Genomic DNA, 22,046 nt, shown 5'->3' with positions numbered 1-22,046 from the left:
CTGGAGAGAAAAAACAAAAACAAATTACAAAACTGAACAATTAGGATTAAAGTTTCACCTAAACTATCTATTAGTAACACTAATATGTCTACAACACTAGACGTAAAAAACACTGCGAGCATTCAAACCAGTTCACCTTATGTCGCGTTCCAAAAAAATTCAGACCACCTTCAGGGTAAAGGAAGAGGACGTATGAGTCAGTCTCATCGTAACCGATCACTGCTTGGAAGGTATTGAACTGTAGGGATAGAAAACAAGCTGGGTTAGTTTATACAGGAATTACAATTGAGATAAAAAATAATTAGTTATCTCACAGGATGCTAAACATATTGGCTTCGGAAAGTATTTATACCCCCTTCATTCAATCTACATTTAGTACTCCACAATGGCAAGTGAAACAAGCAATACATGGATGTCCCCCACCACTAAGGGATTAGAATAGTGAATGTTAATTTTTGAGATGAGTGTTTTTCTAGACTGGAATTGGACAGAGAATGCAACCTTAAGGCTTTTGGTGTGAGATTTTCAAGTGGGGAGGTGTTTCACTGTGGAGAAGAACAGAGGTATGCTTTTTTTGCTTGTCCGAGGTAGCGCAGATTGACGGTCCTGGTGAGCGAGGGAGCAATTTCATCCACCATCACGTTCAGTGGCTGAGACGGGGTGGCCAATGGTGGCCTTGGCAGACATAGCTTAATCTTCATACACCCCAATAATTTGGGGAAACTATAGCGGCCTTGCCATTAATAAGTGCAACTTCAATCGGCTCTTGTCTTATCGGTTCACTTTAGATGTAGGTGATTTGCCACTGTGACATGTTTCCCCGTTGTGTGGGTGGTATCGTAACCTGTCTTGTTGTGTTTGAGCCACTCCACTCGTTTTAGTCCTTAATCACCTGTAGGTGGACTTTAATTTCTTTGGCTTATCCAGTCACTGTTTATATGTGTGGGTGTAGCCATGCCGCGTCATAATTTCCGATATCTCGATAAATGCGCTCATTTATTGTGGCGCCATCCGTCAACGCGATGAGGAAGTTGGGGTTCAGATGTAGATAGCAATATTGCTGGGCGGGTCATCTAGTGACATAGCACCGCTGGCCATTTGAACGGCTGCTGTCTGCTTACGTCAAAATCGTCACCTCAGAGCAGATTGCTTGGAACTTCAAACAAGGTGGTCCCATAAACCGAGCTGAGTGGGGTTGGGCACCAAAAGTGGGTAGGCCCTTAACTGGTGCGGTGTGGAACCGATGAGACTCGAGACAGTGGCAAAGTGCCATATACTTTTAAGCAATATAAAAAGAAGAAAGCATAGTTTCCTCAAATGACTGGGCTGGTCAGTTCATATATATGTGTGTAAAGGTGGTCATCTTGAATTTTGGCGTGGCAACACAATTTTCAATAGGGACATTTTTATGCCTAGATGCAGCCATAGAAAAATGGAAGTTGGCACATTGCTTATTTTTCAAAATATCCAGATCAAAAGATGGACGGACAATATGTCCAAATTCTCTTTTTACTCAGCATCGGGGAAACAGACACGTGATTTGGAACATTCACACACAATAAAGTCACATAAATACAGTTTTCATTTCATGACTTGAAATGTGAGCAGCACGGTGGCGCAACTGGTAGAGCAGGTCCCTGGTTCAAATCCCGGTCTGGGGGGCTTTCTGGGTGGAGTTTGCATGTTCTCTCCGTGCATGCGTGGGTTTTCTCCGGGTATTCAGATTTCCTCCCACAAACCAAAAACATGCATGTTAGGCTGATTGGTAACTCTAAATTGTCCCTAGGTGTGAGTGAGAGAGTGAATGGTTGATTGTCTCGTTTGTCTCTAGGTGGCCCTGTGATGGACTGGAGACCTGTCCAGGGAGTACCTCGCCCCTTGCACAGTGATTGCTGGACATGGGCACCGGCGACCCCCGTGACTCAAAACGGAAGAAGCGTGTAAAAGATAATGGATGGATGGATATTTTTGCTATTTTTGGGTGTAACTGGGACCTTGAGTACACAATTTTGTTCCACCTTGTGTACCACACGTGATGTGAATGACAATGAAGTCACCTTAAACCTTGAGTTCCAGAAGGACAACCAAAACTGGAGGCCTCCATTAATCTCATTCAACCTTTATTTATACAGGTTAGTCTCATTGAGTCACGAGGACCGATTTACAAGGGAGACCTGTGAAAAAGCTCATAAATCTCAATTTATGGCAGTGTGGTGAGACAAGCCTCTTTTCAAAACAAATCATTTAGAAGTCTGCTTGAAGGACTTTCAGACTGAGGGACATAATTCTCTGGTCAGGTAAAGCCTAGGCTGAACTGTTAGACCCTACTTCAATGGCTTTGGTAATACAAGCTCGAAACTTGGCAGAAAGTTCAGTAGAAATAAATAATAAACTTTACACTATGTGGTTTATACCCTTCCTATCATTCGTTTTTATACCCGACAGCAAAAACATTAGTAGCTCAGAGAAGTTTAACTCTGCTTGACCACCTTAAAAATTAGTGATTCACACTTTTGTACATTTTACTTCGTTGTCCACCTCTGCCTCCTCTTCCATCTCCCCCTCTGTTGTTTGGTGGACATGCCCCCCTTTAATCTACCTCTTGCAACTTTTCTGCAGTTTGTTTCCCCATATATCTACGTTGCACAAACACAAATGAAATAAATGAATCAATAAACGAGGGACCATTTGTCTGTCATCTCCCACATGCTTGTTAGGGCAATCCGGCCGACCCTGCCTACTAAAACCACAGCAGAAAAACAGGTTTTGTGAATGAAGGGAAGACTTTGAGCGATCCTACGTCGTTTTCCTTTGAAACAGGACTTGATTACCAACACACACACACACAAAACCAATGTATATACAGCGCACCTTGTACTCACAAGCCCAGATGTTGATCCCAACAGCTGTCTTCCTGTGTCTCTGACCATTTTTCACATCCATGGTACAACTTACAAACCAGACGTCGTTACAAAGTGAGCCACAGGGCACGAACAAACACAGATGTCTCTCGACCTATAGTCATCTCACATGAATGTATGTGGGCCTGCTAATTGTTTACAACAACATCTTTAAACTATCTCACTGTTTGGGGGAGGGAAGGACTTTGTAGTCACCAGATTCTTTGTAATCAGTAGAGGGGGGCTTATTTTTTCCTTTTCATGTTTCGTAAAAGAAGGATGGGAAGTGGAAGCTACCAGAGGAAATCTGTTCTTTTTGTTGGTTCTCTACGGTGACCCTAAGGTGTAAATGAACAACATTTGAAAAAACAGAATTACATTTGAAAATTCGGCTCAATGTAATTTCATTTTTTCAAACGTAATTCCATTTTTTCAAATGTAATTCCATTTTTTCAAACGTAATTCCATTTTTTCAAATGTAATTCAATTTTTCTCAAACGTAATTCAATTTTTTCAAACGTAATTCCATTTTTTTCAAAAGTAATTCCGTTTTTTCAAATGTAATGCATTCCGTTTTTTTTTTTTCCTAATGTGATTCTGACCACTTCCGCTTTGGCCACTTCCACTTTGGCCACTTCCATTTTGGCTTGATGTAAATCCGCTTTGGCCACTTCCACTTTGGACACTTCCATTTTGGCTTGATGTAATTCCGTTTTTTCAAATGTAATTCTGTTTTTTTTTTGTTTTGTTTTTTTATATGATTCCGACCACTTCCGCTTTGGCCACTTCCACTTTGGCCACTTCCACTTTGGCCACTTCTACTTTGGCTTAATGTAATTAAATTTTTTCAAACGCAATTCCATTTTTCAAACGGAATTCCATTTTTTCAAATGTAATTCCGTTTTTTTTTTCCAAATGTGATTCTGACCACTTTTGTTTTGGCCACTTCCGCTTTAGCCACTTCTGCTTGGGCCACTTCCGCTTTGGCTTGATGTAATTCCGTTTTTTCAAATGTAATTCCATTTTTTTCCCCAAATGTGATTTCGGCCACTTCTACTTTGGCTTAATGAAATTCCATTTTTTCAAACGCAATTCAATTTTTCAAACGGAATTCCATTTTTTCAAATGTAATTCCATTTTTTTCCCCAAATGTGATTTCGGCCACTTCCACTTTGGCTTAATGTAATTCCATTTTTTCAAATGTAATTCTGTTTTTTCAAATGTTGTGCATTTACACCTGAGGGCCACCGTAGTCCTTTTGTAAAAGGTGTATTTTCTTTCTTTGATTCCCTCTTTTTAAAACTTGAGAAGAAGCTGAAGAAGTAAAAAGTTGAACTAGGACGGTAATCATTGTTTTTGGGCGTATTCCTAATGCAGTGACGAATGCTGCAGGATGTTTACGTGGAAATGTTTTATTGGTATAAAAAAAAGTATATTTTTAATGTAGGCAAAACACAGTTTTGCAAAAATGCTGTACAAAGCACCAAGTTTTATAAACTTTTTTCACACAGCTTTAATTTACTGTATTTTACTAACAGTCACGAAGGAGAAGAAGCAGAGAAAGGTACTATTTAAATGCTCTATGCAAACGTATGGCTAATTCAGAACAACACCCAGAAGCTTGAAGACTTTTGACTGAAAGCAGCTGTGTTAAAAAATTAAAAAAATAAAACTGTGATGCTGCTGATCAGGGACAGCTGAAGCGTATAAATAAAAGGTGCTGGTATGGCAAGCAATTGTATTAAGTAAGCAACACTTCGAAAAGTACTGCCATTGGCACATAATAATATTTTTAGTAAATTACTGAATAAATACTTTGTTGGAGTCAAACTTTCTGTTTACACATGGCCTGTGGGTAATTTTTTACACTTACGATTTAATTAAAAAAAAATAATTTTTTAAAAAGAAACGACCGCAAGTTAAACTTTTTTATTTTATAGATAATTTTCCAGTTGATGAATCCTATATTGCTGTGCATGACTTGCTACCTTACACCCTCCCTATTACCCTAAAAAGGGTATTTTTTATTGTGTCTCTGGTTCTGCTAGGCAGCACGGTGGCACAACTGGTAGAGCTGCTGCCTCTCAGCGAGAAGGTTGCCGGTTCAAATCCCGGGCCGGAGGCCTTTCTGGGTGGCGTTTGCTTGTTCTCTCCGTGCATGCGTGGGTTTTCTCTGACTGCATCCATACAGGTATATCTGTTTGTCTTTTTCCTGGCAGCTTCATTTCTAACACCCTTCGACCAATATACCCACAGTCCCTCCTCTGGACATGTCCAAACCATCTCAGTCTGGTCTCTCTAACTTTATCTCCCAGTTGTTCAACCTGTGCTGTACCTCTGATGATCTCATTCCTAATGTCTCATTTCTGTCCATGTCTCTGTCTCCAGACCATACAACACAGCTGATCTCACCCTTCTCATTCACACACATGCATTACGTCTTACGGCGGCTGACTTTCATTCCTCTTCTTTCAAGTGCATACCAACACCTCTCCAAGTTCTCTTCCACCTGTTCCCTGTTCTCACCACAGATCACGTCATCTGCAAACACCATAGTCCACGGGGATTCCTGCCTGACCTCATCTGTTATAGAAACAACGTTTTTTTGAACTGTTGCACCACAACTAGATACAAAATCAACAAATAACATAATTTTTGGTAAAACGCTTAAAACATACTCCAACCATACATAGCATGGCGTTCCAGAAGAAGAGCTATGCTCTCCCTTCCTTTCCCACCTCTGACTGTGGCCATTTGTCGTCTGTTTCTCAGTAAAGTAGGTGTTCTTCACAGACTCACAGCTGGAGGGAAACAAATTGCTGCCAGCACAGATGAAAGACTTTCAGAGAGCCCAGCTACAGGCGTTCTGTCACACCTTTTCTTTTTTTACAGCGTCATAATCTCCGACACAAGCGCAGTCATTAATTACTGCCATCACGACTGATTCTAGGTCTGGGGGTGTTACATCACCTGTCTGTTGCACAACAAATTTAGTTGTTTTTTCACACTCTAGATGTTTTTTTTTTTTAAGGTTCCACACTGTCGTATGTTTCTGATTCAAGCTGAAGGTATGCAGCGCTCCGTCTGGTTGGCCTGGATGTGTTTGCTGGTCGACCGCAGCGCAGCTGCAAACAGGCAGTCAGACAGACAGCAGCTGTGGTCCAGTTGCCGGTCTCACCAAAACTGCCTGCAGCGTGGGAACCGGTAAAACACACACACGAAGGTAGTCCAGAGAGGATTTCACTCCCGTACACGGAGATCTCAAATGTTTCGACGGTCTTGACTTTCTGGTGACGACTTTAGCTCGGCTCAGGAGGGGCCCTGCTCCTCTAAAGTGGATGAAATTTGTCTTTGGGGGTGTAATAAACACTTTTAAATCCTATATGATCAAATCAAGCACTTGTGTTGAAAATATGTCGGCTGTTTTTCTGCAACACTGGAAGGTTTGTGAACATACGAATCTTTTCCTATAGCTACGAGCCAGTAAATTATGGCCTTATACCCAAAGCTAGAAAATATCTGAAGGAGTTTTTGAAGTGCACCAAATCAGCTACTGCCGGAGTGTATGAACTTTAATTGTTAAACCCAATAATAATCGTGTGAATGTTCATGAAGCATTCACTCTATTGAGAGCCATTTTTCTTCCGTATGTTTTTAGGCATCTTTCTCGTTCCGCAATTTTTGTGCTATTTCAACAAATCATATATGAAAACGTTCAGTAGAAGGGTGCTATGACTTTTGGTACTGGTGCAACTTTAGCTTTTTGAAATATTTAGCCTTTTCTGCCATTTTTTTTCTCATGGAAAATTAATTGAGCTCATTTAACATCCTTAAAATCTTTAGATGTGTTTACATTTTACTGCACCTTTCATATTTTGTTCTGCTTCTTTCAGCTTCCTTGTACAAATTTAAACTTTTTTATAGCTATCCAGTAATTCACAGTCAGGTCATCTGGACAGTTTCTTTTTTTTACAGAGACATTTCGCCCTCTATCCAGAGGGCTTCATCAGTCTGAGGAGTTCCAAGTAAACTGTTTCACCACCAAGCAGTACACTCCTTTAGTGGACCAACCAGTTTGCTGGAGCTAAGATGGTTCCTGGGGGCGGTCCTGTCCCTTGTTGACTCCTCCCAGGCAGGCAGTCACAGCCAAAGTGGTTCAAGGCAACAAAGCTCATGCTCAATCATCCAGGTACAAAATCCAATAACGCTCAGTCGGGGCATCTGGACAGTTTCGTTTTTTTTATAGAGACATTTTGCCCTCTATCCAGAGGGCTTCATCAGAGGGCTTTTTTATAGCTACTTTTAATAAACCCAACAATTTTCAGTCAGGTCATCTGGGCAGTTTCTTTTCTTTTGTACTGAAATGTTTCACCTTCCATCCAGAAGGCTTCATCAGTCAAGGAAACACACAACATAAAACTGATTCTTTCCCCAACAGCTTACTCCAAAGTGGAACAAACCAGTTATGTTGGTGCTAAGATGGTGTCTTTGGCACGCCCCCTCCTTTGATGCCGGCCCTCTCCCTCGTCGACAGTCATGTCAAAATGGTTCAAAACCAACAAAGTCCATGCTCAATAATCCAGGTATGCAATCCAACAATTTTCAGTCAGGTCATTTGGACAGTTTTATTTATTTTTTGGTGCTGAAACGTTTCACCTTCCATCCAGAAGGCTTCATCAGTCAAGTAAATGCACAACACAAAACATGTTTAAAACCAACAAAGTCCATGCTCAATAATCCAGGTATACAATCCAACAATTTTCAGATTATTGAGCACATTGTGCTGCTTCTGCAGGCAAAAACAGCGCCTTTTATATCGGCAAGTTATTTTAATGGAATGGCCGATGTACGATATTGAACTTTAACGCTAATATCGACCGATACCATGCCGATAATATTGTGCATCCCTAGTTCTAGCAATGCAAAAACCACACAGACAAAGGCGGGTGAGAAGAATGCCACTCAGAGACAAAAACTTACTCCAGACCATCACAGTATCGCCAAAATATTCCAAGAAATAGTATTTGCCACGTAGCTATGCTCTGACAACTCTGAAGTAGCTTTGCTACCAGTTGTGGCCAGAAATTGGCATACAATACATATAGCACTAATATTTACTGCTTTTCTCAAAAGGTCAGCATTCACAAAGCTATCCAGTTGCAAGTCAGAAAACCAGAGGCTCTGTTGTGCTCAGTAACCAGGCTAATCACAAAACACGCCAATATTGGATTCCTCCACATTCTGTGCATTTAAAAACCATACCAACATGTTCACTAATAGCGACTGAACAGCACTAGGTGTCTGCACTGAGATAAAAAAAAGTAACAGAAGTGAGAATAAAATGTTTATTACGGCAACTATCACAACTTTGCATGTGCAACTCAACCATATTGGACCTTGAGGTTAGGGCTTGACAAGAATCTTCCACTTTGAACTTAAGAAATTTGCATTAGCAAAAATCAAAGTTCATGCTCAATCATCCAGGTACAGCATCAATAATGGTCAGTCGGGTCATCTGGACAGTTTTCTTTTTGTGGAAAGACGTTTCACCCTCTATCCAGAGGGCTTCATCAGATTCATCATCTGATATTGGATTTTGTACCTGGATGATTGAGCATGAACTTTGATGTCTTGAACCACTTTAGCTGTGGCTGCCTGCCTGGGAGGAGTCGACGGGGGACAGGACAGCCCCCAGAAACCATCGTATCACCAGCAAACTGGTTGGTCCACTAAAGGAGTGTACTGTTTAGTGAGGAAAACAGTTTACTTGGGACTCCTCAGACTGATGAAGTCCTCCGGATAGAGGGCAAAACATCTTTCCACAAAAAAGAAACTGTCCAGACCTGACCTGACTGACTATTATTGGGCACTCGTAAAAATAAATAAAACACAACCATAGTCCTACCTTTGATTTAACCTACAACCCTAAGTGCATTGGGTAAACAACAACAACAATGGCAGCATATGCTTGAATTTGTGCTACAGTTGCTACCAAATCTAGCTGCTACCCAGAAAACCATTGTATGCTGTATTAATCAATGAACAACAACGAGCATAACATACGCCACATACTAGACTTATCATGGAGAACTAAATAGAGGGGGAACCAAGAAAAACTTTGGGTAAGACCAGGAAAAAAACATCCTTGTTTCCTGGATACCTGGATTATTGAGCATGGACTTTTTTGGTTTTGAACCAGTTTGACATGACTGTCGATGAGGAAGTGGGCCGGCACCAGAGGAGGGGGCGGGCTAAAGACACCATCTTAGCACCAACATAACTGGTTTGTTCCACTTTGGAGTAAGCTGTTTGGGGGAAGAATCAGTTTTGTGTTGTGTGTTTCCTTGACTGATGAAGCCTTCTGGATGGAAGGTGAAATGTTTCAGAAAAAAAAAAGAAACTGTCCACATGACCTGACTGAAAATTGTTGGAGCCTTGTTTCCTGTTTTTGGTGTAGATTAAGACAATTCTAGATATGGTGCCATGTTTACAAGTACCATTTTATGAAGAACAAATTGAAACATTGTTTTGGAAAACTGTGTTCCATTTGGACGAGGTCTTAAAGGCCATCACAACTTTAATCACTCTGGCAGCCATTAGAAAACTAAGCAACACTGTTGTCGATACAACCGAACATTTCAAGGGAGGTAATTGCTTTCCAATTAAGCTAATTCCATTTTAAACGTGAATTTTCCAGGGAACACAACTTATTTAATGGAAAATGTAAACCTTGACTCTTTTGGTTAATTTATCCACATCCCTTCTGTTACTTCTTGTTAATTGCCGCATTTGACTCAAAAATACCCTGCAGCCTGCCCCTTCCCTCCAAAATACCACCCGATGACTCCTGATACTTAACTCTAAAAACACACACTTCAAGTTAATTCAGTTCACACACACATACCAGCCCACCCCCCCATCGCACACCCCACCCAGCACCTCTGGCTAATCTCTTCAAAGAAAGATACTATCAGTCTAAAAAAGAGACCCACTGAAGCAAACCAAGACCCAAACAGCTATAATCCAAGGAGGACGGCAGAATGTTTAAGGAGCAAGTCACCTTTTACCAAAAAGTAGGAACATTTTGCACCTAAAGGGGTGGACACCCAGGCTCCTTAATGCATTGCCATTATTGGACTAAGATTTTAAAATGTCATTCCAATTTTCAAGCTTGGGAAAGTTGCATGGGCAGCGCTGCATTCAAACCAAGCTCAAGGTATTGAGTAAACCCCTAAGAGGCTTAATGCTACATAGTCGCAAAAGGAGTGTTTCAAAGTTTAGCTTTTGATCAGTCATGAAGACAGAAGTAACCTAAAAGAAAGTGCAAACTGTGAAAGGAAAACCACAAACACCAATGATAGGGTGGGACCTCAGGGAGAGATTGATCTCCTGGCGTTTTTCTTAAATCTACCACTCCCTTCACCCCTCCGTCCCTCGTGCTGAACCCTGGGAACTACAAAGCACTGTTTGTTTAATCAATAACTTTAGGCTTGGTTTTACTTGGGGTCTTTCCCAGAGTTTATCACAAACAAAGCTTCTAGTGCTCTTTGAGGTAACTCTTTCTAATGGGTCCATCGTTTATGAATAATTTCCTTGAAAGGGAGTTCAGAAAGTTAAAAATCTAATGGGCTCCAATTACATGCTGGCTTTTCCAAGAAGTATATCCCTGGAAAATTTGAACACTGGCCATTGGGATTGTTGAAATTGTACGGAGTTGCTTAACTTGGTGGTATTACAGAAGAAACATAAGGCTGAAAACTATTTTTTTTTTCTTGTTGAAGGAAAAAGGACAGGTGCACAATATGAAGGCCTGCTTATTGTGCCATTTATCATTAGAGCAACAGCTGAAGTGTAAGGGTGCATCTGCCAAACAGCCATAAAAGGATTTCTTTCACTCCTGAAGTCTGCAATTTCAGATTTGTTTGATTTCCATTAAGAATTCTAATTATAAAGATTTAAACACATACTTTATATACCTCCTGAGGACCTTCCCTCTTGTTTGTTGTAAAATAATTGCAAAAAGACCCAAGAGCTCACTGAAGATAGACCTTAGCCTTTCTTGGGGTAGCAAACAAACCTCGTAACGGTTCTCATAGTTCCGCCGGAAACACTTGGCACTGATTTTACTGAACAAGAATAAATTAACAAACAAGGTTGAATTGGTTGCCCAAAGCTAACTGAGTCATTTAACAACAATTCCCTTTTTACATTCTCCTAAAACATGATAGTTTATGGGAATTATACAACAAAAAAACCAATTGTAATGGCTTGAAATATGAGAAACCTAATAATTACTGGCTAACAATTAGAGAGGGGAGTAATGGTCAATGCATGAGTGGTCAAGGCATTTCAGTGAACTGGAGGAGGGGATGATGGGTTTGGAGAGTGGGAGGTATTTTGATGAACTTTAAAGATGCCCTCTGACCCTTTAAAAGGTTAAGAGGCAGATTAGGAGTAGAATGGAAGAGATTACAAATAGACCCCCTCCAGCTAAGACTTCTTAGTAATACACAAATTACAGGATTTGAGAGTTGTGTGTTTCACAAATTTATGTGCTAATGCGATGATGCTAAAGTACAATTTGACCAACGTCTTCACCTGTCTTACCTTGTTTGAAACCCCCGTTTTTTGAGCTTGGTCTTCATATGCGGCGACGTTTTCCCATGTTGCTACCACGGCATGCGTGGGTGTGAATTTTGCATCTGGGAACCCCCGATGAACCTCCTGAGAGTCAACGAACAAACCAATGGATGAAGAAGGGACAGAATGAGGGACGTAAAAGAAGATAATGGACTGAACTAATGAACAAAGAACTTAAAAAAAGAAGAATATAAGTTTTTAGCCAGAGTTTTTAAGGACAGCTCGTTTGTTCATGTAAAACCACTTACCTGGGCCACTCTGTTGAGTACGCTGGGTGTTTCAGTCACTCTATAATAAATCTGTCCTCGCCCTCCACTGGTGTCGATGTCAGCCAAGAACGGAGCCACCACAGGAAAATCTGTAGGGAATCCATCATCAACGTATTGCTTTTCCATTGGCAGGTCCTGAGCCGATATGATGCCATTGGTGGCCACCTGAAGCAAGAAGTAGAAAACTTTGGTGTAAAACACCACCGTGATTGCTCAGGAACCTCCTAATGAACCCACATCCCCCTATAAACCACTCGCACCCACTCACAAATCCCAGGAACCGCATAATGAACTCCTTCATTACCACTATAAACCACTGGAACCCCCTCAAGGATACCCCCAGTTGGACCTTGATTAAGCTTCAGACATACAAACCACATCAGAATGAGTCTTGTTTTGTTTTTACACTGCATTACAGATTACAATTTGTACAATTTGCAGCTGGAATATATGAAATCAGGGGAATAATACTGTGTACAGTAGTCCCTCACGTATCACGGGGTTTACGTTCCAGACACCCCCGCGATAGGTGAAAATCCACAAAGTAGGGACGTTATATTTATTTTAGTATTTATATATATTTTAAGGCTTTATAAACCTTTCCCACACTCTTGCAATGTTCTTAACAATGTTCTAAACTCTTAAAGAGCAGAGCAAAAGACAGCAGAGAGACCGATGCTACGGTTACCGAGCCAAATGCAGAGTCGTACTGGCCATCCTGAGCACCGGGACATTTTCCAGTGGCCTGGCCTGCTCAGTGATCGCCAAGGGGCAAGACGAAAGGCTCGGTTTTTGATTATTTTGAATAAACAATCCATGCGATCACTCAGGTATCAGCTCCCACAGACTGAACAGTACCAATGGGGCAAGACAGACCCCACCCCGCCCCCTCCTTTCTCTTTCTGAGGCTGTATGTTAGAGCAGAGCAGAGACACACAACAGGGTGCGCCCGCCTGTTGTGTGCCTCTGCTCTGCTGTGACAGACAGCCTCAGAAAGAGAAAGGAGGGGTGGGGGTGGGGTCTGTCTTTCCCTAGCACTATTCGTGTGTTGTGTACAATCTTACATTGAAAACCTGCAAAGAGTGAGTCCGCGAAAGTCGAACCGCGAAGTATCGAGGGACTACTGAAATAGAACATAGTGTTCTAATTCATATTATTCCTATTTTTTAAATGCTTTCCCATTAGACTCTAAATATTTAAGTTTTCCTTGTATATCATCCCTTTGGTTAGCTAAAGTGCTATCTATAGACTTTTTATGGTTGTGAATCCAAGAAAGAACAAATACTTGTCTTCAGCTTGGAGAAACAGTTTAAGTTTAACCAGACTAACGAGCTAACGGCTAGTCAGAGCGGGAACAAAGTGGACTGCTGTCATCTTCAAAAACCTCAACTTTTCACTTTAGTTTATTATTTCATTTACATTTTCATGCACATTCATCCCAGTGTTTCCCCTGGAGCAGTTCCCTTGGCAGGGCACTCGTCGTATTTTATTTTTGTCAACGGGGGTGGGGGAGAGACGGAGTCACGTCTGTGTTGCCCGCCCGCTAGCTTAGTACTATGTTGCTTCCAGTTTTTATTGACCGGGTTGGGGGGATGTGTAGCGGTACGTCAGTAGCATTTTTGCTAGCACATTTGTATTGCGCTCTGCGCCACATCAATACCGACAGTTGTCGACGGGGGGGAGGGGGGGGACACCCTGCTTGTATATTGTAACGGTAGGGGAAACACTACATCAATATTATTTATTAAACAGAATTTTAAATGTGCCCGAATTAGCTCAAAAGCTAAAATTATATTTGTTGTTCGTAAATCTAAATTTTTTTACATCAGTCAGTGCTGTTTTACATGCCTTTATATCGTTGGTGATAATAAAGGTAGTGCAGGTTTTTTTTTTTGGTTGATTAGTTGTTTTTTTTGCTCAGGCAAATAGCGGCAGAGGCAGCTAGCTGTAGCTCTTTCGGTGCAGTCCAGGGCCTTCTCAACAGGAATATTTTAATATTTCTGCCCAAATCTCTGTACAATGTGAAACAGAAACAGAGTTTCTATGAATAGCTATGAATCTTTTGAGAATTGATTTGTTTTAGGGCAGCAACAACCCATTTAGGGCTTGACACCACTCGGACTAGCCTTTAGCTTGTCGATGCAATCAGAATGAAATTCTGTTTTTTAAGGTATAAATTTTTCATAACTTTTCGCACATCCTAACTTTAAATAATTTGAACTATCCTATTGAGTTTGCTTTGATTGATCACAGGATTGGGCGTGGAAGGTTTTCACAAAGTCCACAATGACATAAATAAAGGTGGATGAACTTCAATAACGTCCAAATTAAAGATAAAATATCCATTTTTGGGGCTGCTGCCACATCGAATTTTTGGGACATTTAACTATAATTTCCATATAAAAGTCCTTCATCCACAACTTCCCAACAGGTCTCTTTATTTACATGGAGGGGTGGGGCTTAAAGACGGTACATCAGCCAACCACTCGGGAGGCACTCGTTCGTGAAGGCTTCAACTTCCAGCTTCCAGTTCAATCTCTAGTTTTATAAACTACATGTGTGTATGTCAATGCTATAAATATAAAATGACAGGTAAGAAATCAATTAACATACTGATTTATGGCGATAGGAGTAGGTTAGTTTATACTTTAAACATTTAAACCAAAAGAGTTTTCAAAGGATTGTGGGTCTTTCCCTGTGTAAATAAATAAAAAAATAAATTATCTGATAGGTATGCCAGCCTTATGGCTAATAGTTTAATAAATGACTGAACAATTTTAATAAACTTCATTTGCTTATTTTCTGCTATCTCGAGTTTAATAACGCACCATCTTCTCATTCAATAGGTGTGATAGGTTTTTCTGGGTTAGGGGCACGAACTGTCATTAATGGGGGACAGTTAGTCCCAAAAACATGTTGCATTGTATCAAGCATGGGGGAATTTTACACTTTATATATATATATTTAGTCGGGGGCTCCACCACCACCAAGGTGGGGCCAATACAGAAAAAAATTAGGGCCACAATTGATATTTTTTCTTCATAATTTTGACTTTAATCTCACATTTGTAACATTAAACGCAAGTCAAAATTCTTAAAAATAATAATACTAAAAACCATTGCTGCCCTGATCCTCTTCCTGCAGCAATGGCCACCCTTAAAAAAACACCCCACCCCACCCCCCAAACTGGCCCCCCTTTGACCAGACAAGTTTTTTTCTTCCAAAAATTCCTGTCTTTTGCTTGGTGTCCATCTTTAATTTCCCCCATCTACTTAGGATAGGTAAAACCTGATAAACATAAAAACAAACATTGTTTCTGAGCAAATAAGAGTTAAAAATATACATATTTTTATTACAACTTATAAGCTAATCCCTCTGTAAATGCATTAAAAAATAATCTGTAATATGGTTTGATGTGCCACCCAAAAGATTAACATTGGCCCCCATCTGGGGCCCCCTTTGAAAATCTTTTTGCAGCGCCCCTGTGCTAATTAAAAAGTGCACGGTTAGTGAAAGGTGTACTTTGTAGTCCTTTTAAGACAATGAAATCAATCTAAATGGTTCCTAAACTCTTTATCGTGGAGTTCCCCTCCTTTAGCCCTTAATTAACCGTTAATTGGCCGTTAATTGACCTTTAATTAACCTTTAATTAACCTCTTCACTGGCTGTTCCACCTGAGGAGAAGTAAAAATCCTGAACTTACATACAGCTGGGAGACAGCGGAGTCGTAAAAGTACAGGGGTTTGGGCAGGTTCAGCACTTTGGACGTCTCGTCGTCGCCCTCCGGTAAAACCACGTCCCCGCTCGGGGTTCCGAAGGGGAACAGGTCGCTCCGGTGGACGGCACCGACCACCCCGCAGCTCCAGCACAGCACCGCCGCAGCCAGCATCGCTCCTCCGTCCATGTCCGCGCCCAGGAGGCTCTGAGAACCAGAGAGGAGCGGCCGCACTCGCGCGGGGGGAGCGGCGGAAAGGAGGAGAGCCGTCCCGTCCCCTCCGACCGAACCCCCCGCTGCTCTGCGGGGAGGGAACCCCGGGGGGCGGGGCCAAGGAGCAGCGGCTCGCTCTGATTGGTCAGAGGCGGGATGAGTGACAGCAGGCCCGGGTGCTGGAGGTAACATCTGGTTAGAATTAAAGAAAAACAAATAGAGATTTTTCTTTTTTTTTTTTTTTTTTTTTTTATCCGGATGTTTCTCAACAGTTACATGTGTTTTTAACCAAAAACAGACACTGTTTTTAACTATTTAATAATGCAAACGTTATTGAAATTAACAATTTTTAAAACCACCAGATTAAAACTTCTCCTTAACTGTGACCTGTCGACAGTCTGTTTGTATGGGTCAGTCCCGAACCCAGAACAAGTCCGTCAACCGGGCACACCGAAAGCTTGAGCACCATCTGGTGTTTGAAACCAGCAACTGCAGCGGTCCACGTGCACAAGTTATGAAATACATGATCCCCCAAAGTTCATGCTCAGTAATCCAGGTAATAATCCAGCAACGTTCAGTCAGGTCATCTGGACGGTTTCGTTTTTGCTGAGGCATTCCATCCTTCATCCAAAGGACTTCTTCAATCTGAGGAGCCATCCATCCACCAATGGAATCGTCATGACTATCAAACAAGTCCAAACCATCAGCCCTCCACCACCGTGCTTGACACCCATTTCAGTGCCTGGCAATGTTCCTTCTGCCTTCACACTAGAAAAGTTTGTGTTTAATATATAAACTATAAATATTTGCTCACGTTTGCAACAACATTTAAAATTTTCAAACTGAAGTGTATTTGACGAATGTATCTTGAGGATAATTTTTAGCCATTGGCCTCAGTGAAAACAATAAACCACAACTCACAGCCCTGAGTAACTTTTTGTTTGAGCCTTTATTTTTGGCGCAACCCTAACACTTCAGAGCTTGGGGGCCATCTAGAGGATGGAACTGCAAACTGCAGGATGCGCAATACACACTTTCCAGTCCACATGGATGGATTTGTAGTGAAAGTGTTTGTAGATTTAGTGTTGAAAATTAATGGATACAACTGCAAACACTATAAATTTTCAAACACAGTCTGTTGTTCGTTAAGAACTTTGAGCTAAGAGAGAAGATAAATACATATTTTTGGACTGCTTATGATCCTTTTAGTGAGCGCCCCTCGTGGTTTTTACTCGCGAAGTGAAAACAGAACTTGAACTCGTCTTCCTTGTCATTTTAAACAACTTAGCTCAGAATCAAAAGATAAACTGACCGACATCAAAGAAAATACACTTCATTTGTTGATTTCTTTCTCGCACGAGAAACAGCTGGGATAATTGCCCCTGGTAGGGTCTCCCAAGGCAGATTGGTCCTAGGTGACAAGCCAGACAAAGAGCGATTCAAAATACTTTTATGGACAAGATAAAACAAGGAACTCAGTGTCCCTTCCACGTCGCGAGGAGCCAGTTGAGGTGGTTCAGGCATCTGGTAAGGATGCTCCCTGGGCGCCGCCCTAGGGAGGTGCTTCGGGCATGTCCGACTGGGAGGAGACCCCAGGGAAGACCCAGGACACGCTGGAGAGACTATGTCTATTGGTTGGCCTGGGAATGCCTTGGAGTCCTCCCAGAAGAGCTGGAAGAGGTGGATGTGGAAAGATGTCTGGACCCACGACCCGACTTTGGAATAAGCGGAAGATAATGAATGGATGGATGGATGGTCCTCAGGCGGAAGAAGTTAGACGCCAAGCCCTCTCCAGGTTGGGGGTGAGGTTTTGCTTCAAGTGCAGGAGTTCAAGTTCAAGGGTTCTGTTCACAAGTGAGGGAAGAATGGAGCATGAGATCGGCGGACGAATCAGTGCAGCTTTTGCAGTATTGAGGACTGCGCGCCGGTCTTTTGTTGTGAAATGGGAGCTGAGCTGCAAGGCGAAGCTCTCCGTTTACCGGTTGGTCAACGTTTCTACCCTCATATGGCGACAAACTCTGGGTAGTTACCAAAAGAACAAGATGGAGGACGCAACCAAAATGAGTTTCCTCCGCAGGGTGGCTGCCGGGCTCTCCCGGACTCCGAGTAGAGTCGCTGCTCCTCCACGTTGTCAGGATCCAGTTGAGGTGGTTCTGGCATCTGTTAAGGATGGCTCCCTAGACTGGTGTTCTGGGCATGTCCAACTGGGATTTACAGGGAAAAGTGTAATAAAATGAATTTAAATGGTTGACGTGGAAAATAATAAATTCACAAAGCCCAGAACTGCTTTTTGGCCCTCTTGGTTGTTTCGCTTTAAAACACGCTTGAATCTAAACTAACCTGGCGCCTAAGTTCACTGCAGAGGGAACAAAAGAGTTTCATGAAAGGTCCAGAATTATCTGAAGGAATGCAAATCATCTAAACCCTTCAGAGTTTTATGATCTCGACAATTACAATTTGTAGAGTCTCATGCGATATCGCTGTATGTCATGCTCAGAGGACGCGTTGTGGATTACTTTCAGCTACCACTACATTCAATTTAGTACGATATCTGTAAAATGGACTGATCCCTTTGTGCGTTTGCTAAGGTCCATAAGCTGTGGCAGCCATCTTGAATTGGGTTGAGCTGGATCTTAAAATAGTATCCAACCAGAAGCAACTGAGAACATATTTGAAACTGGATGTAAAGTCTTTGCCTGAAATCCTGCAAAAGCACCAACAAGCCAGTTCAAGATTGCTCAGTTTCGCTATTTGAACGGCACAAACAGGAAGTGGGGGCATTCAAGTGGCACTCGGACATTCTTCTATTATGTAGCTCCCACAAAACATCTTGTTTTAGTCTTCAAGGGACAAAGAAGAAGTTCTGAAACATCTTCAAGTTGAAAAAAATTGCCTGTTACAAGAATCGTGGCCTGAATCAGCCACAGGATTTCTACAGTTTTAAACACCGACCCGTTTTCAGCACTTAAAATTGCACTTTGTCAAATATAAAATGGTGGAGAGTTCTCATAATTCAGTCCGAATAAAAGAAACGACTTCATATTTGAGCAAACTGTGGGAAATGTGTATCAACAGAACAGTTTGCTTTGAAAAACCCAAAGCAGGAAAGAATTGAAACAAGTCGGGGTGTAACAATACATCGATTTAAATCGATGTATCGATTAAATGATTAATGATTCAGTTATAAGCTAAAACATCGATTCATATCTTTAAAATACGCTTTTATTTTGAAATTCCCAAAACACGTCTGTGTCACCATTTCCGTGCGCGGCTGCGCTCTGCGGCCGCCTCAGCAACACGGCAGACGAGGCAGAAAACGCAGATAATGAAATTCTCTCTCCTGCTGGATTTAAATCAACTCCGTGGAAAGATTTTGGATATTTGGGCACTTTTAAGTTAACTGGTTTAAAAAAAAAATGCACTTAAACATGAGACTATGCTGCCTTCATACATCTCCTCCTGCACGTCTCTGCGTGAGTGCAGCTACGGCGTGCGCTCTCAGGACATCATTACCTGCAGTGTCCTCTCAGTGAGGACAGAACTAGACAAAAGGACCTTCTCCTGCTCCGCTCCTGTTTCCTGGAATATCTTGTAAAAAGATCTGAATCACTCGACCTTTGACCTCTCTAAGTGGCTTCAAACATCTGTTAAGTTCCTGGCAAGAACCAATGCAGACATGTTCCTGTTTCTAGTTTTCTACACCGCCTTACAACCTAGCTGTTTTTTCCACTACTTTTTCTTTTGACTGTCCTTTTGGTTGCCATTGTACTTTAATTTGTAAAATAAATAAATACATTTGTATGCCTCTTTTATGATGGTCCACTGTTGTCATCACTCTGTTAAAATCAGGTCTCTCTTATAAATGAGTCCCCGAGTCTAACCTGTATAAATAAAGTTTGAATGAATGTTTTGTAACGGCAGACGCTGTGTCGTGCTTTTTATTTCAGCTCAAAAAATGGTTCCAACGTGAGACTGAGTGGAAATTATCCTTTGGAGGCGTAAAAACAAAAGAACTGTCGCCCAGCAGCAGTGCAGTTAAAATGTGCAGTTACCCAAAGTAACCTGCAGACAGAGACAAAGACAGAACATAAAACACACGAGGAACTTCCTGAAGACGAAGCTCAGGCGTTCTAGTGGTAAGCTCCTCCAACCTGCTGTGTAAAATTCATTTTTTTAATCCTGTACTGTGAATAAAACTTGGAATCCAATGCAACACCAAACATGATTTGCACTGTTACTGAAGTAATCTTAATTTTTTTTTTATTAAGTTTTATGTGTGGTGACATGTTTTTCCTCTCAGCTATGTAATTACAGGATCCTGACTGCTCTGGACATCAGATATTAATCATAATCAATAAACTCGTTAATGATTTAGGCATAAACCTTTAGTAGAAACACACACAGGCACTATATTTAAAGATCTGTGTAAGCAAGCAAGAAAGAAAGAACGACCAAACATACAAAACAATTGTCAAGAATTTTACTGAATTTATGGATCAGGGTCCTTATGAACAAACTAAAGCCAGTACCTCACTGGGCTGAGACCACTAACAACTAGTTGGTGACTGAACATTATCAAGAAATTCTCAGATTTTCACTGGACTCTGGGCGCTCCATAGCTCTAAGGGACAAACATGATTTTTTCTGAAGTTGAACCGGAGCTTCACCCTTAATTTGGAAATGACTCGTCGATAATTAAGCCCAGTTATTTATAACTGGAGACCCTCTCGAGAACTTTACCATGGGCAGTTTTTATTAGAGGGATGTTCTCCAATGGGACAGACGAATTTGAAAAAAAAAAATCTTTATTTTAGATTTATCAGCATTTAAAACCAATTTTAGTTGCTCAAGACGAATCTGCACCTCGTCAAAATCAGCCTGTAAGAATTTAAGTGCCTGAGCAATTGAATTTGAACAAAATTACACAATCATCAGCATAAAAGTGGTAGAAGGCATTTTGCGAATTTTCACACAGTGCAGTAATGTAAATTGTAAATAAGATGGGCCCCAAGATAGAGCCCTGGGGTACACCCTTTTTTACTTTAAGAAAACTTGAGCTTACTCCAGCCATATGTACACACTGTGTCCTATTTGCCAAATAATCTACAAAACCAGTAAGATGCTTTTTTGGAGATGCCCAATTTGAGAAGGATATTTACCAGGATGCTGTGATCCACCGTATCAAATCCTCTCAAATCAATAAATAGTAAAACCTGACTGAAAATGATTTAAAAGATTATTGGTTTCTAAAAAAAAAAAAAAATTCAGATGATCGCAGAACAACTTTTCAAACACTTTTGCTAAAATACATAATTTAGAGATGGTTCTGTAACCCTGCTACAATGTAAAACATTTAGGCAGAATGTGGATATTTTTGGGTTTGGGTGAAAAAAAATCCAAATGATTGGATTTTGGGTATAACTGAGACCTTGAGTACACCATTTTGTACATCATGCATGTGATGTGAATGACAATAAAGGACTATGAACCTACAGTATCCAGGTTATAGCTGAGTTATTTTGATGGAATGGCCCATGGCCGATATTTACCTTTATCGCTAATCTCGTCCGTTACCGATACCGATATCGATACGGTGACAATAATATCGTGCATTCCATCTCAACAACAACAACAAAAGAAACTGTCCAGAGGACCCGACTTCACTTTCTTGGATTTATTTTTAACCTGGATCATTGAGCATGAACTTTGATGTTCAGCACAGAGTTCCCGACCAAGCTGGACGTTTTGATAAATGCTCCGGTAAAACAGAGACGGAGACATTGAGACAATATGTCACCGTTAAGATTTCATTAATGGCCGTGCAGAAAAGCACTCGTCATTTCAGGGCTTTCAGCGCGCGTCACGTCTCATTTTAGGGCCCAGACTGGCTTTTATTCCCCTCCTAAACTGGGTGAAATGATGCAATTATAATAACTTCCAAGGCATTATCCAGCACTTTAAAAACGAGTACTTATACTCCAATTTTTATGGTTGATCTCATCCTCTCTGCACAAAACCATGACCTCAGAATTAAAGGCAGCAGGGCAGAACCCCGAACGACAACCTCACTATGAATCATTCGTTGCTTCGTTCTCCTTATTGTGACCAAAGGAAAGTGGTGCCAAGAGAAATGAAAGACCATGGAAACCAAGAGTTGAAAACTCAAAATGTCGAGGGTGGAAACGTGTGAGTATATGATATACCAGCTTACACGCTGCAGTCAAATTCGTCCCAATGCCGACTGAGCAGCTCATATTTCTGATCTATCACGTCGCACAAAGGAAAGTGTTCCTGCCCAATGTTTTTGGA

At 41.3% G+C, this 22,046-nt stretch overlaps 1 protein-coding gene across 1 annotated transcript in view; it reads right to left on the bottom strand.

Moving 5' to 3' along the window:
• Positions 1-15,929, bottom strand: part of nid2a (nidogen 2a (osteonidogen)) — a 67,916-nt gene extending 51,987 nt beyond the window's left edge. Inside the window, exons 1-4 of the mRNA XM_037696739.1 lie at positions 15,513-15,929; positions 11,789-11,974; positions 11,508-11,624; positions 137-238 (exon numbers count right to left, since the gene is read on the bottom strand). Of these exons, the coding sequence (XP_037552667.1) occupies positions 137-238; positions 11,508-11,624; positions 11,789-11,974; positions 15,513-15,929 (822 nt within the window). The remainder of the gene's footprint in view (positions 1-136; positions 239-11,507; positions 11,625-11,788; positions 11,975-15,512) is intronic.
• Positions 15,930-22,046: the final 6,117 nt, after the last annotated feature.

The sequence above is a fragment of the Nematolebias whitei genome, chromosome 23, assembly GCF_014905685.2.
Source record: "Nematolebias whitei isolate Nwh7 chromosome 23, NemWhi1, whole genome shotgun sequence".
NCBI classification, from domain to species: Eukaryota; Metazoa; Chordata; class Actinopteri; order Cyprinodontiformes; family Rivulidae; genus Nematolebias; species Nematolebias whitei.
Note: the sequence above shows the minus strand (reverse complement) of the source record. Positions and strands in the feature narration are given on the sequence as shown.